At 45.1% G+C, this 16,738-nt stretch overlaps 1 protein-coding gene across 2 annotated transcripts; it reads right to left on the reverse strand.

Annotated features, from left to right (window-relative positions):
- Positions 1-1,400: 1,400 nt before the first annotated feature.
- Positions 1,401-16,707, reverse strand: LOC146206189 (uncharacterized). 2 transcript variants are annotated; one of them, XM_084590818.1, is made up of 4 exons: positions 16,356-16,707; positions 7,627-7,766; positions 6,117-6,248; positions 1,401-5,618 (listed from the first exon to the last, which is right to left on the reverse strand). In XM_084590818.1, exons 2-4 carry the CDS (start codon positions 7,714-7,716, stop codon positions 3,543-3,545), a joined length of 2,298 nt encoding a protein of 765 aa, XP_084446944.1. In that variant the 5' UTR covers positions 7,717-7,766; positions 16,356-16,707; the 3' UTR covers positions 1,401-3,542. The 2 variants fall into 2 exon arrangements, with proteins under 2 accessions (XP_084446944.1, XP_084446943.1); XM_084590817.1 differs by lacking the exon at positions 16,356-16,707 and adding an exon at positions 13,754-14,994.
- Positions 16,708-16,738: the final 31 nt, after the last annotated feature.

The raw sequence follows: 16,738 nt of genomic DNA on the forward strand, positions 1-16,738 counted from the left end.
TACAGCATCTTGCGGCGCGTAAACGTTGATGTTTGGAATTAAGCTGTGAAATTATACAAGATGTTACTTAGCTTACGGATACGTCACTACATTATATATATATAGTTGTATGTACATAATTGAGGCGTAACTTTTAAGGTGCAAAAGCGGCTGATTGAGCCAGGTAAACGACAGCAAACAGCAAATCTTCAGCACTCCCTCCGCTGCCTCTCAAGCCAAACCAGCCCATACCTCACAGCTAGCGAAAAAGAAAAAAGGAAGCAAGCGTGCATACTGCTTTACCGAGGGCAGCTCCAAGCCGTCACTCGTTTGAAACCACGCTGTCTACGTTGTCTAGCCTGCCCGCCCCTAAAGCCCCTTTATTGAGGGGCTTTACCCGCCCCTCCTTTCAACCTCTCCCTACTAATAGGAAAAAAAAAATACAGAAGAAAGCGTGCGGACGGCTAGCTGCTCTCCCTCCTCCAGCTCGAAGCCGCGCTCCGACGGCGAAGCGCTTTTCTCGCTGCCCCAGTAGAATAAAAAAACAACAAAAAAAAAAAAAAACGTCGACAGGACACGCAGAAGTGACGTAGTAGCTCTACGTCACTTTTGTGTCACGTGATTGCGCGTTCACGACCGGCAAAAATACCTCCCGCGGCGCGCGCCCGCCGTCATGTCAGCAGTGTTGCCAATTTAGCGGTTTTCCGGCTAAATTTAGCGGGTTTTTACATTATTTAGCGGGCAAAAGTCTTGTACTGCGGGAGGCGGAATTTTTAGCGGTTTTTAAGCCTTTCTGGCGATTTTTTGGTGGTTTTTGGTAGTTCTATAGATTTTATTTCTGAACCGTAAACGTGTCTTAAGATTCTAGTCGCGTCTGCGAGAAAACGTCACCATGTGAGCGCATGACGTCGGTGGGATGCCGCTATGCTACAGTGCGGAACATTGGAACACACCATGACTCGATTTCTGCGGCACTTTTGAGCCTAATCCTCGCACCTGCAGGGTAAATGCTGCTCAGACTACGAACTGCCACCAAATTTAGTTCGAAAGATCAGCACAATGGAGGCGTACGCTGCCAAAAGCGCAGGAAGCCCACCTGTACCTGGTACCAGCAGTACGAGTGGTCAGTCGCTTGCAGATGAAGCATCTTTCTGTGATTGTGCCTGCAGTCAGGCAGGAGCAGTGTCTAGTCAGTTACTTTCCATTTCAGAAATTTAAAAAAAAGAATAGTTTTTAGAACTTTAACGTATATTATCATGTATGCAGCCTCTAGTCGATAAATAATATATTCAACGGTGTTTAGTCGGAAAAGAAAAAGTGCGATCTTTCTTTTTATATTATTAGTTATATTTGTTTGCAAACTGAATAAAATGCTCAAAAATGAACTTTCTGGCACAAAAAAAAAAAATACATTTAGCGGTTTTTGGGAGTTCCTGTTGCGGGTTTTTTATTTTTGAGTTGGCAACACTGCGCGTCAGTCTCTGTGCCCGCAACCGCGCGGGAGGGTATTTGTGCACACCGTGAACGCGCAATCACGTGACACAAAAGTGACGTAGGGCTACTACGTCACTTCTGCGTGTCCTGTCCACGTTTTTTTTTTTTTTTTTTCCCCTCTGAACGTAGCAGTGACGTAGAGAAAACGTCACTGCTACGTACAATGTCCTTTTTTTGTTTTTGTTTCCCTCTCCTCCATGGATGCACAAACACGTATCTCGTGAAGTTTTTTTTTTTTTTTCTTTCTTTTTTTTTTTCTTGAGAAAAGCACACTTTCGCTGGTTTGGCGTTTGGCCATAGAGGTTTGGCGGCCGGAGTGAGCAGGTATCGCGTTTGCTTTTTAAGAGCACTATTACTATCTTGCTTGTATTACAGCGCGAACCACAATTGAAGGTACGACGACAGACAGAGTGAAAATAGCGCTCTTTTCACTCTGTCGTCGTACCTTTTTGTGGTTCGCGCTGTAATACAAGTTAGATATGAACCAACTAGCCCGCCAAGCAACCGTTCTGGACTATTACTATGTTGAATATATCTGCAGTGACGGAAAAGGAATAACGTCGACAGAGCATATATGCATGTTTGTTTTTTTCTTGGGAGAGGGCTGGGGCTCGGTCAAAAAAAGGCTCGATGCGTCATAAGAAGAGCGCCGTTTATACGCACCCGCATTTTGTTACTTCGATTCATCCCCTTCCGTCGGTTTGACGTGTGGCTGGAATGAAAAATTAAGGCGGCGGCGGGAGAGCGTATATAGTCTTCTTCGCATGAAGCGCGCGCAGAGATTGTGCGTCTGCCGTGTTATGATCTATGCAAGCGTACTATATAACGACATATGCGGCGCTGCAAATTATTGTTATCTCATGCAGTGACTAGATGATCTGAGTTATTTTCAGGAAAAGAGAGCATATATCGTAGTCTAAATATACAGTGCGAATTGGTGTACGCGCCTAGAACTGCGCGCGCGTACTGCGATTTTCACGCGCCTGCGTGCATGGTGCGCGTGCATGAGTGCGTGTGTGTGTTTGTGTGTTAATTCATTTTTTTAGAGATAAGAGCTATGTTCTAGAATATTTATACATGTGCATGCCGTGCGAGTTATAACTGCATATGCTCCCATAATTAAAAGCATGATATCGCACTTGTAAAATCAGTTATTCTTCTAAATCATCTGGCAGCTCAAATTAAACCACTTGCATAAATGTAACTCACATCACTCACTGTCTCGTGAGCTGCAAGGAAAACCCAACTTCTCAACAGCATAAAAAATGTTCTCCAGTAATGATCAGACAACCCATAAAAATCATGCTATGTACATTAGATAGACTTGTTTATTCACAGGCTGCAAATAATTTCTGGTAAAGGATATGGCCGGGTAAGTAAAGACAGTTACAAAATGCCCTACAGAAGTTTAATAAGCACAATGCAGGGTTATATATGTGGGCATAATTAAATTATAATACATGAAAAAAGCATTATAAAGTAAACATATATAATAATTGTCACAGTTTGTCAACAGAAGATGTTGAAAATTAAGTCTAAACGATTGTGCATGGTAATATATGTTGTAGGTTACATATATGTTACAAAAAGAAGACACATTTTGTACATCTGTGCAGGTGGAGAGGTGCACATCCGTATATAACAAGATGCATATACAATATAGTATATAGACCAATATATTCAATAAAATATATCATAAAAGGATTGCATGACATATAGTCTATTTAAAAACAGCTAGGCATGAGGATTATATCTGCCATTGCTGTTTTGCAAGCATAGCAGCACTTCATGGAGAGCATTCACCATGTCATAAAAACCTTGCTTCAGGCAGTCTGATAACAGCCATAAAAAAAAAAAAAAAAAAAATGAAATTGCAGTTATGATCAAAACAATGTTTGCTCAAAAAGGCAACCAAAAAGCTTATGTTAAACACACAGTAAAGACAAATACATCCAGATACAAATATATAAGATGAGTTTTGCAGCAAAAAGATGATTCATATGTTAATTCAACAATATCATACTTTAAAAAGTTGACCTGTGCTAATATTGCCTGGAGATCTAGGGTACTTATATTGAAGGAGCTGTGTATCCTTTCCGGATGGATTCAGCCTTTTGTCCAAATCTGCCCCTCGACTTCCAGTGCTCCTGAGAAATGCGCTTTGCTTTCTTTAAAGCTGCAGCGCGAAAGGACACAAATGGCCCTACTCTCTTCTTCTGTCCAGAACATCCTTTCACTGGAGAGCCACGAACAGTAATTCCACTTGAGGTTGGTGTACCTTGTGCCAAATGCTTTTGGGCTTCAAGGAGGTGAAAGTGGGCCTGCTCTAAGTTATCCCTTTCAGAGCAATATGTTACCATTGCCTTTAGCTTGTCAGCACCTTCCCTTATTTCTGCACGAAGTTTAGCAAAACTGTTTGTTTTTCTTCTTGGAAGGTTGGCTGGTATTGTATCATCCTGCTGTCCGAATGAATCCACATTTGAGGGTGGTCCTGGAATGTCAAATTTGCATGTGTCGAGAGCCAAGAGTGGCCCTGATCTGTAAGTTTCTGGCAAAGAATTAAAGGAAACAGTTTTTTTGTGTAAAAGCACTGCACAAAAATGTTTACAAAGTAACTTTGTCTGTGCAAAGTCTTGGCAAGAGCAAGATGGTATGCCAAAATTAATGATGTGGTGTTTTTCAGGCACACTCGACTTCACAAAAAAAGTCTCAACTTCATCCCCATCAGTTATATCTGCCTCTGTGTAACACTGTGCAGTTTCCATTCTGCTCATTATATGTTTCACAGCAGCTGGTGGCCTGTTCTGCAGATACTCTGGCACAGTTTCATGGTACATTCTGTAACATGATGACCGTCGAATATTCGCTTGGTGAAAGTGTTGCAGCCGATCAGGAAAAAACTGCTTAACAAGGACAGAAATGAGTGCTGTCAGGCTCTTCCTGCCATGGCCCCCTTTTAGGTAAAACTCCTTTAATAGTTTATTTTGTGACTCAGTTCCATTATTTGTAGTCACAATAATGGAAAAGTCTTGTCGATAGTGCTTTACCCACATGTGGGAGATGGGAAGCCACGATGTATGCATGTATTCCCTCAAACGGGGATTTGTCCAGTGCACTGACTCAGTCAGTGACTTATATGCTGCATCATACTCATGAGGTGAGGAAGCATATGCCATATGCCTAAGAAGTGAGAGGGCATCTTCTCTACTTTCTACTCCATTTTCTTTTTTTCGGACCCATCTTTCCCACGCTTGCTCACGATGAAAATCGCAGAGCATTACTTTACTTTCTGGGAATGCGGCATTAATAGCCTTTATTTCTGCTTGGCAACAATCAATCATAAAATATTCAGGGCTGAGCCCAGGGCTCCATAATCTAAATATATCTAGGGCTTCTTTTATGCATGCTGCTGTTTCAAACTGCACTACAAATGTGCCCACAACCATGTAACACAATGGTGTTTTGACGACGAGGAAGAAGAGTGGTAAGGCATAGTCGGTGGTCTTATTAGTGGCATCAAGACAAATTAAACTTCCATACTTTTCAGCAAGACTAGCCATAAATTTTGACTGATAACAAAAAATAAATGTGCTGCCACATTGTCTTTTTATCCACTCTTCAACATCTTCATTGTCATCGACTGAAGCACCTTCACTTTCTTTGTAAGTACGCATAAAGAAATTAGAATCGGGGTCTTGCTTTTTCAACTCGTGAACAAGTTGAACTGCATTTTCTTGATCCAGGTCACTGCACCTTTCTTGTCGCAGTGCTGCCTGAATGTGGTTAGCAATATCCTGATTAGTGGGATGAAATGCACGGCACGTGGCATCAGGAGGTTGCTTGCCCGCAAACAGCACATCTTTAACATAGTACCGTACACATTTCTTCACCTCTGAAACTGAAGTAATGCCTTCACACACCAGATCCTTAATGCGCTGACAGATACTACTATCCACTGTTTGGCCAAAGTTAATAATTTCTGAAAAGTTATGCTCTGTGTGGCATGATCTTGGGGACATTGCAAAGAAAATCATTCTTTGTGTTATAACGTCTTGGCCTGAAGAAAGTGCATCAGCCAGCTTCGACAGCTGAGCTGTCCTCAGGCGTCGAACCTTGTGTTCCGAAATTCCTTCTCTTGCTTTGAGCTGTAAGATATACACACATTTTAAGATTCCAGAACACTGCATTATTCTGCCAATTTGCAAGTGTGAGTGGGTACTTATGGTAGGCTGTAGACTTTGTCAAAATTAACATTTAGCTGATAATGCTATTCAGCTGAAACATAACGTGGACATATTTTGATCATTAAAGTTACTATACTGAGCACATACTGATCGTGTATCTTTCTCGCTATATAACTACACATGGCAGAACTCTGAAATATGCCCATAATCATAAGATTTGAGAATTATATATATATATATATATATATATACACACCCTTTGCTCAACTTACTTAAATTTGTTCAGCTACTATGCATCACCAAAGCTACAAAATTAAGGCTCCATCTTTCTATAGTACTAGCACATAATAACTGAACAAATTAAATCTTGCAGTATTGTAGAAAATTGCAGCCAAGTAATACACCACAAAAATATGATCACTTTGTTCTGCTAGTGTGGAAATAGCACAGACATCTTACCTTGTATTCTGGAAATGTGTCAATGACCTTAACAAGCATGACCGCCACGCAGCCCTTTTTTTTTGTGCCCTGCAACTTGGTCTTTGTTTTCTTGAAGGTTTTGTCACTCCACTCCGGCTTGCAATCCTCGCTCTGCAAAAATGACAAGAGGACCTAGTTTTTTTTTTTTTCTTCTAATATATGTGAGAGTATAGCACTAGCAGGAAGTCAATCATAACCTAGCTGTTGTGTTCTTATTTCGAATTCTTAGTTAAAATATGTACGACAAGGGCTCCAGTCATGAAAACTGCCCACACACATCATTGATCACTTATATTCGTTTGATTGTTTCAAAGGGTAGGTTGAAATGTGTTATTTCTACTAGTAAAATAATTTCGCATCATATGATCATTACTTCTGTACAAAGCAAAAATGAATTAAACTCACATAACCTGCAGGATCAGTTAAGCTCATACACTGCAGAAGGATTGATGAAGATAATGCAGTGTTGTTTTCACCAGTTTCAAAGAAGTTTCACTTCAATCTCTCAGCTGTCCTAAACAAAGTAATCCAGAATTGCATCTGCATATGCACTAGCACCTTTGTAACTGTGGTGCCTAATATGCACTACATATCCCCAAGCATTCAATAAAGGACGCCACTCTTCTTATGTATTTTGCTTCGCAACATGGGAAAAGAATACAGTTTTGGCAAAATTATAAAATGCAGCATTATAAAATACAGCTTTCTCTAAATGAAATGAGATTTTATTGATTAATATTTGGTTGCTGCATGAAGTGGCGTACACAAATGCTGTAGGTGGCATATGTGTGGAACAAATAATGTGTAATCTTGCTTATTGACACCAGGTGAAGTGTATGAAGGTTTCACACATGTGTTTCAGTGAGCAAGACTTCTGTCAAAAAGGTAAATTAATGTGCGCTACCACTTATTCTCACCTACATTACTTCAATGATTTAGATAACCAGTTTGGAATTTTATGCTAGCTGCTAGACATGTATGATACATGCACAATACTGTTCATATATTTTGCAGTCTTATTTATCTATATTATTTAGTAAAATTTGTTGCTTATATTCAATAATAAAATAATATCACCAAAAGTTAGAATAAGTGCAGCTTAACCAAAATATATTCCCAAAATCATGATTTTGGGCAGCTACATCTACAGCTACTCAATCCCCAAAGTGATGGCTTGAGTCACCAAGCTGCAAGTAACTATGTCATGAATCTTGCAATATTTACAGTAGATTTATTTTAAAAAAAAATATAGCATCACAAAAAACTCTGAACAGCAGCCACAGCTTTATATCTGCTTTTCTGGGACTTCTGCCATTGAAGTATTTAAACAGTTGGTGACTTTCACACAGAGCCACTTCCTCCAATGTGCCCAAACTTGTATGGGTTTGACAGTTGCCTGTTGCCATGCATTCATATATGCGTGCACACTCCGAATAAGGCTTTATGAACTAGTGGAAACATTTTCATTCAAAATACATATATTAGTCACCATTGCAGCTGCTCTTTTTTCTTGTGTCTTGTGTTGATCTTTTCCAAAAAGGCATCCTTTGCGGACCTTTGAGATCAGTCTGAATGGCATGTCAAGACGTAGAGGCAGAATTCCACGCTCCAAAGAGAAACATAGTTGAGCTGTAATACATGAAGTTTTATGAATGTTTTCTATAATGCACTTTATACACAAAGGATAACATGCAAGTGCAATACTAAAATCTCAACTCTCTATATAAACAATAATTAAAGTATCACATATATAATATAACTATCTGCTAAAACATATTATATACCTGTAATATATATATATATTGTAGGGGTGTGTTTATTCGGTGAACCCAGGTGATTCCAGCCGCTCAGGGGAGACTCGCAGCGAAGCGTCAGGCGTGGCGAAAGAGCAAGGCAGCGAACAACTTCTTCGTCCTTGAGAGCGGCAGCACGCGACGCATGTCAGTGGTTATATCGATGAAGATTACCACACTACAGTTTCCCCCCGGGCAGAGAAGGAGCCATCCTGGCGACTCATGGTGCCGAAAGGACAGACGGATCGTAGTAGGGCTTGATTCGGTCCACATGAACTATTTCGCGTCCACGGCGACGCAAGTCCGCAGATGGCGTAACCGGCTCAACTACGTAGTTCACAGGAGATGTTTTTTGAAGGACTCGGTATGGACCGTGATACCGAGCAAGAAGCTTCTTTGACAGGCCGGCGGTTGTGGCAGGAACCCAGAGCCACACCAGGGAGTTGGGCGCATATGAAGGCGCCTCACCAGTGTCACGATGGTGTTTTTGTTGCCACTGATTTTCCTTTGTAAGCGAACGAGCGAGCTGACGGCATTCTTCTGCGTACTGGGCGGCGTCCGAGAGTGGCGTCGATTCAGAACCATCAGGGCGGTAGGGAAAAAGCGCGTCCATTGTGCAGGTTGGCTCGCGCCCGTAAAGAAGAAAAAAGGGAGAAAATCCGGTGGTGGTCTGTATCGCAGTGTTGTACGCGTAGGTTACGAAGGGAAGAACGTGGTCCCAGTTGGAATGAGCGTCGTTGACGTACATGGCCAGCATGTCACTCAGAGTTCGGTTGAAGCGTTCTGTCAGGCCATTCGTCTGAGGGTGGTAAGAAGTAGCGGTGCGATGAATGATGCGACATTCTTTCAGTAGGGCCTCGAGAGCGTCGCACAAGAAAACGCGTCCGCGGTCACTGAGCAGTTCCTTTGGAGTCCCGTGGCGAAGAATCAAGTTGTTGAGAATGAACAAAGCAACGTCTCTTGCAGAGGCAGAGGGTAACGGTGATGTTTCAGTGTAGCGAGTCAGATGGTCTACTGCCACAATAATCCACCGGTTTCCAGCAGGAGTAGTCGGAAGAGGGCCATAGAGATCTATGCCAACGCGGTCAAACGGACGAGCAGGGCAGGGTAACGGCTGCAACGAAACAGAGGACTTCTGAGGCGTTTTTCGGCGTTGACAAGATTCGCAAGCGCGCACGAAATGTCTTACGAAGCGGTACATTCCACGCCAGTAAAATCGCAGACGTAGGCGCGAGTAGGTTTTCAATACGCCACCGTGAGCACATTGTGGGTCACCATGGTACGCAGCACAAATGTCGGCACGGAGATGACGCGGGATGACTAGAAGCCACTTCCGTCCATCAAGCAAATAATTGCGGCGATAGAGAAGACCGTCACGAATGGAGAAGTGGTGGGCTTGGCGGACGAGCGCTTTGGATGAATGACCGGGAGTAGGACTTGAGAGAAAATCCAAAAGTGCATTGATCCAGGGGTCATTCCGCTGCTCGGTAGCCATGTCGATAGCTGTAAGAGTCGACAAATCGTAGGCACAGACGTGGTCAGACGAATTATCTCTAGGCAATGGCGAGTGGGAAAGAGCATCCGCGTCCGTATGCTTCAGGCCTGATCGATAAATGACATGAATGTCAAACTCCTGGAGACGAAGAGCCCAGCGAGCAAGGCGACCGGATGGGTCTTTCAGAGAGGCAAGCCAGCACAAAGCGTGGTGATCGGTCACAATGTAAAACGGTCGACCATACACATAAGGACGAAATTTTCCGATAGCCCAAATAATGGCCAAACATTCCCTTTCTGTGACTGAATAATTAGATTCTGCCTTTGTCAATGTTCGGCTGGCGTAAGCCACAACATACTCGCTGTAACCAGGCTTACGTTGGGTAAGGACGGCACCAAGCCCAATACCGCTGGCATCAGTGTGGATCTCCGTAGGCGCAGCCGGATCAAAGTGGCGTAGAATGGGCGGCGAAACCAAAAGGCGGCGTAAAGTGTCGAAGGCTTTATCGCAGGCTGGAGTCCAGGCGGAAAGGTCGGAGCTGCCGGCAAGGAGCTGGGTCAGAGGAGCGATGATAGAGGCGAAGTTCAAGATGAAACGTCGAAAGTAGGAGCAGAGGCCGATAAAGCTCCGAAGCTGCTTCAGGGAGGTTGGCTTCGGGAACTCTGCAACTGCGCGAAGTTTGGTGGGGTCGGGAAGAATGCCGTCCTTAGAAACTATGTGGCCTAAAATTGTGAGTTTTCGGGCGGCAAAGTGGCACTTCTTCAAATTCAACTGAAGCCCAGCGCCGGCGAGACACGTGAGGACATCCTTTAGGCGGAGAAGGTGAGAAGAAAAGTCGGCAGAAAAAACTACGATGTCGTCCAGATAACAAAGACAGGTCTGCCACTTGAGTCCACGAAGAACAGTGTCCATCAGGCGCTCGAAAGTAGCCGGGGCATTGCAGAGGCCAAAGGGCATAACGTTGAACTCGTATAATCCATCCGGTGTTATAAAGGCAGTTTTCGAGCGGTCATTATCAGCCATCGGTACTTGCCAGTAGCCGGAGCGCAAATCCAAAGAGGAGAAATACTCGGCTCCCTGTAAACAGTCCAAGGCGTCGTCGATTCGCGGCAAAGGATAGACATCTTTGCGCGTGATTTTGTTAAGCCTACGGTAATCGACGCAAAACCGGATGGAACCATCTTTCTTGGTGACCAAAACAACCGGAGAAGCCCATGGACTGTTAGATGGCTGTATGACGCCCCGGCGAAGCATGTCGTCCACGTTGTCAGCAATGACTTGGCGCTCAGAGGCCGACACGCGATAAGGACGCTGTCGTAAAGGTGCGTTTGTACCAGTGTCGATTGCGTGCGTAACGACAGACGTGCGACCCAGAGCAGTGTGAGGAAGGTCGAAGGCAGAAGTGAAGTTCTGTAGAAGAGCAGCGAGTTGATCGCGTTGTGCGGGTGGGAGATCTGCGTCAATAGCTTGTTGAAGAACATCGGGTGGTGTCGAAGCGGTCACTGTATCGCAAGAGCTGAGCACATTAACGTCTAATGAAGTAGGCGTTGCAGGAAGAGTATTTACAAGCTCCGGATCAAGTTCTTCAATACGACCGAGACACTCGCCGCGTAGCAGGACGGACGGGCACGAAAATGGATTTGAGACGTACATTGCACTAAGGCCATCTTCGAACTTGAGGACAGCAAATGGAAGCAGGAGGCAGGGATGGCGTGAAGCGGCGTCGGAAGGTGTGAAGAAGACAGTCGAACTAATAACGCTTTCACAGGAGAGTGGAACGAGGGCAGCAGAAAATGGAGGAATGTCTGTGTCACTGGCGACGAGGAGTTTTGCAGGCCGGGTAGGGACGTCACACAAGACGGTATCACAAAGAGGTAAAAAGGAAACTTCCGCGCGGGCGCAGTCAATAACGGCATGATGAGCGGAAAGGAAATCGTAGCCCAGGATGATGTCGTGTGAGCAGTGAGCCAGTACAATAAACTCGATGGTGTATAAGACGTCTTCGATGAGAACACGGGCCGTGCACGCTGCTGAGGGATGAATGCGCTGGGATGAAGCGGTGCGAAGCGAAAAGTCGGGTAGTGCGGTGGTCACCTTGCGAAGACGACGGCAAAGAGATTCACTGATGACGGATACGGCAGCGCCCGTGTCAACAAGAGCGAGTATTGCGACACCGTCGACGAACACTTGTATTACGTTTGCGGGAGAAGACGGAGGACTTGAAGAGTTCGAACCAAGCGCAGTTCTTGCCCCGGGAACTGCGACTGTTAGTTTCCCTCAACAGCGCCGGTAGAACGTCGGGGAAGCGGTGATGGTGAACGGCGACGAGGGGAAGATGATCGGCGAGAGGTATACGTTTGATTGTCCCGAGGAACGAACTCGGAACCGGGTTGAGTTCTCGGCGAGGGCTGGTCGGCGTCGTACGTGTAGTTCCAGGGGTCAGGGCAAGAAGGTGGAAGGCGTTGGCGGCAAAGACGGGCTACATGGCCCGGCAGCCCACAAGAGTAGCAAATTGGCCGGTTGTCTGCGGTGCGCCAAGGGTTCGTAGGGCGTTGGCGTACCCTTGGAATACGGACATGGAACGCCGACCCAGGCGATGGTGAAGGATGGTTGGAAGGGGCGCCGATGTCGAGGTGGTCTCGTCTGGCATGGTGGAAGCAGTGGTCAACGTGCGGCTTCTAAGTTCCAGGGTGGATGGGAACGTACCCAGCAGCACCTGCACCAATTGTAGGGGTGTGTTTATTCGGTGAACCCAGGTGATTCCAGCCGCTCAGGGGAGACTCGCAGCGAAGCGTCAGGCGTGGCGAAAGAGCAAGGCAGCGAACAACTTCTTCGTCCTTGAGAGCGGCAGCACGCGACGCATGTCAGTGGTTATATCGATGAAGATTACCACACTACAATATATATATATATATACACACACACACACACACACCTCATTCACAGAATTACGGCTGTCATTTACATTTGCTCAAGCATATCACTTTTATTACTTTGTGATTGGTGCACCAAAATCATAATATATTTACATGTATAATATGGGATCCCTGCAAGTGAGACTATAAAAAACGTAAAATAAAATTCTTATTGCTCTATTCGGGGAACATTTTACATACAATACCAACAATGCGCAATTATTTCTTTTACCTATGATCAAAGAACAATTAAATGTGGTGAACCCATGCTTAGTTATATATACGCTCTAAAACGGATTGAGGAATTAATAACCCTAAGTAAAATAATTCCCAGATAACTGTTGGCAATTAACTGATTAAGTTCATCACATTCTCATCGAAAGACATGCATACTGATCAAGGGAGGGTGCAATAAAGATTGATAAAGCCGAATCATGGCAGCTGCGCGCAAAGATGGCTTGTCCACAGTAAAACAAAGTAGTGCGGCGAAGCCCTAAAAAAAATAGCGAAATAGCCCTAAAGCGAAATAGTACGAGTTTGAAAGTTCTATGCTCGCCCTGAAGACCTCAACGATGAACTCGCTCTGCCTTTCCAATGACTCATCACCCCATTTACTTCCGACATATGCAAGGCTGACGCCGACTTGTGCAACAAGTTAAAGCCATGACTGCTTGTCGGGCATGCCGCAGAATTGCTTGATGCTTAATATGACAGCGAAGAAAATTAATTCTCATTTTTTCCTTTGTCATACCCACGGAGATAGGACTTATATTGCTCCGTGACCAGACCACAGTGCATTCCACACTAATAAAAACTCAGTGGAATAAACTGTCCCAGCTTAAATTATTTTCTCCGCAGTACAAAATTCAGCGTGGCGAAGCGAAGACTGTCCCAACTGATAGACTGGTGCAGCTGTTTTCGCCAGTCCGGATAGATTGCATATTTTTTTTCATGATAAAATTGTCCGTCAATGCTTATATGGTCTTCATTACTTCATTATGTAGTCGAAAAAGCTAGTAACTCAGTGATGACGTACGCATATATATATATGCATGTGTGTGTGTGTGTGTGTGTGTGTGTGTGTGTGTGTGTGTGTGTGTGTGTGTGTGTGTGTGTGTGTGTGTGTGTGTGTGTGTGTGTGTGTGTGTGTGTTAACTTGTCTGTGCCAAAAAAATACCAGCAAAAGGAGCTAGCGCTTTCGATTCACGCACACAAATGACTGCACCGTTGGACGTCTTTGGGCACAAATCTTTTCGTTATAATTAATATTTTAGTGCACATATGGACGCGCAGCTCTTGCGATACTCATTACACGTACGCTAAATATCTATTGGATGTATCATATGCATCCGGCGGTAAAGATTATATATTAATTTTGATCGCTGGAATAAAGGATGTATGGAAATTTTTTACCTTCTTGCTTCGAATTTTCTTGTCCATAGTGCGTAGAAGTCGTAGTCTTGAACGATACGCCCAAAGTCAAGAGATCGCGCTCCATGGACACGAGTACTTCCTGACTCTCTATGCAACCTATCCACAATTCTCCAGCTTTGCTCAGATTCTTTGCGTACTTTTTTAGTACTGCTTCCTCTTCAGTTTCTGATGTCGCCATCTTCGCGCGCTAAAACTCGCGAAGTGACTGTGAACTCGCAAGCACGACTCTCGTTTGGTACGTAAAGGCAGGCAAAGAAAATCAAGAGAGAGAGAGAGAGAGAAAACAGGAACAGGGCAAGCTGGACCTAGCTGGAGAACTCGATGGCTCTCATGCAGTTAGAACATTTGTCTCCCACATGCGCGTTGCCTAAGGGCACCGAAGCGCACGCGCGGTCCTGCCCAGCGAAAGTGCTCATCCCAGCTGCTTTCGGTGCTCGCTTCTGGGAACACCAGAAGCCTGTCGACGCATCGCCTTTGGAGTAAAGCCGCGAGCAGCAGCAGCATATATATTACACGTATACTCTTGCAATTATAGTTGCAGTCTGTTGTGTATTTTGTGCTATAAACACTCAAAATAGAATTTAAAAGTCGCGCGCCCACCCAGCAAAAGTGATCGCGCGCGCGGTGTCCGATCGAGGTGCGTGTCCGTGGCTGCAGGCCGTCAAAGAACATGATATTATATATATTTCGACTTAATTTTTAATCACGTTACTGCAGTAACGTGCATGCACACACGTGAACACGTATAACTTAATTGTCGCGCGCGCTGATGGCAATTCGCAACTTAATTAAGGTGCAAATCTCGGTGGATCAATAAAGTTTTCATACATATACATACATAAACGCGGCCCATTTGAGCCCAATATAGTCTACCGCGATTTTAAGGTTATGACGAAAGGTTATTCAAGAATTTTGCACTGCGATCGACCGTTTTGTCCGCAACGATGTGACGGTGCAAGATGGGAATCATTCGGCTAGTTGAGCCCATGTATTCGCTGTTCAGTTCTCGCGAAATGACCTGTGTTCGAGAAGTTTATTCTGAGTATATCAGACATGAAGTGATCACCTTGGAATCACGCACGTCGCACTGTACGCGCGCGTTGCTAAAGCGCCGCGTACAGAAGCAGACGAATTTTTATCGTCCCTTCACGCTTCCGCTCCGGCCACAGCAGGCCATACCTCACAACTAGAGGGGAGAAAGAAAAAAAAAAAAAAAAAAAAGAAGCAAGCGTTCATGCTGGTTTACGCTAGACCCCCCGGAAGCAATCGAGCGCCGAGGGCAGCTCGAACCCGTACGTCATTAGTTGAACGCGCTCCGACGGCAACGTTTGAACCGCGCCGTCTGCGTTGGCCAGGCCGCGTGCCTTTTCCTTACGTCCTTTCAGCGCATCCGACTTGAGAGAGACGTTGCATACACCCTCTCACTAACTTCCATGAAGGAGAAAGAAAAAAAAAAGCAAAAGAAAAGGACATTGTACATAGCAGTGACATTTTTCTACGTCACTTCTACGCTCAGAGGGAAAAAAAAAAAAAAAAAACGTGGACAGGACACGCAAAAGTGACGTAGTAGCCCCACGTCACTTTTACGTCACTTTTGTGTCACGTGATTGCGCGTTCACGGTGTGCACAAATACCCTCCCCAACCGCGCCAGCGTCTTTGCGCCGGGCGTGTATGCGTAAGTGACGTGCAAACCAAGAGTCATGCATTTACGGACCATAAGAGTGTGTTTGTCGGGCTGCAAAGAATAAAGTACGACGATTAACCTAAAACCACGTCTCCGTTACTTAACCCCATCCACACTGAGGCAGCTGCTTAACATGCTTCGCATCCACTGGGCTTAACCCTCCAATTTTTCGGTCCACTCCAACATGCGAAAACTGCATCACGTGCATTCCCATTTTCCGAGTTTTGAGCTCTGTAGTGCAGTCTGATAACAAACTGTCGATGACTTATTTTCGTCTGACTGTTGCACAGCGCGTGTAAATAAATTACCACTGCATCTAATAAACACTGACATGCACGTGGAACATCGCCGATCATAGACGAACACACTGATGTCCGTCCGGATATTGGCGCACTCATCACAGCACTCTCGTAGGACGTAATCCGTACATCACAGCATCTCACGGTAAGCACAAACCACACGTATAGTTGTACAACAAACACCAATGACGCGATGCTTGGGCTAGAGACACGCCGGCGGTACCCAGCTTTTTCAACTTGACAGCACCAAACCTCAATGCGAGCAGAAAGCGACGCGTTACGTGACGCATCTCATCACAGATGCAAGTGAGGAAACTGAAGAATCAAAACTACGTAACGACCGTCGTATACGTTAATCCACATGATAACGAGGATCAAATGAGCGGGCCGCGGGCTGGCCGTCAACACCGCGATTACATGCGCTTGCGCTCTGGTCGTGCTTGCCACCCTGCCGCGGTGCAACTCACATAAACCTATCATCATGCCATCACGTAGTCTATCAGTCTATCACCTATTCTAGGCACTATTCTATTCTTGCCACGTACTGTACTATTCTTTGTTATTTCAAATTTCACGCATGCAGTATGTTGTACTTACATACTTCTTGCACCTCGCACACCTCGTACTGCTCGTACCAACTTCGATTTGGCTACATATGGCTACCAAGTTGTTACAACCAACCACATCTGATCCGTCCGGCTTTCCCGACAGATCCCAAGGTCCATATCGGAGAAAAATGCGTTGGGTCCGTCGGAAGAACCCCACCGATCGGGTCCGTCCTCCGTACACCTCCCGGATCCGTCCGGCTTTCCCGACGACGTAAACACCTGATCGGGTCCGTCCGCCGTATTCCGAAGAAAAGGCGCCGTCTGCTGCGACCCGGTTGCAGCAGCGAAATGCTTCCTGCAACCGGGTTGCAGGAGCAAAATGCTTGCTGCAACCCATGACGTCTTATCTGGTTTAAAAAAAACGTCACGTCC

This window comes from Amblyomma maculatum, chromosome 1 (assembly GCF_055883805.1).
Source record: "Amblyomma maculatum isolate TAMU_Amacu chromosome 1, ASM5588380v1, whole genome shotgun sequence".
Lineage (NCBI taxonomy): Eukaryota > Metazoa > Arthropoda > Arachnida > Ixodida > Ixodidae > Amblyomma > Amblyomma maculatum.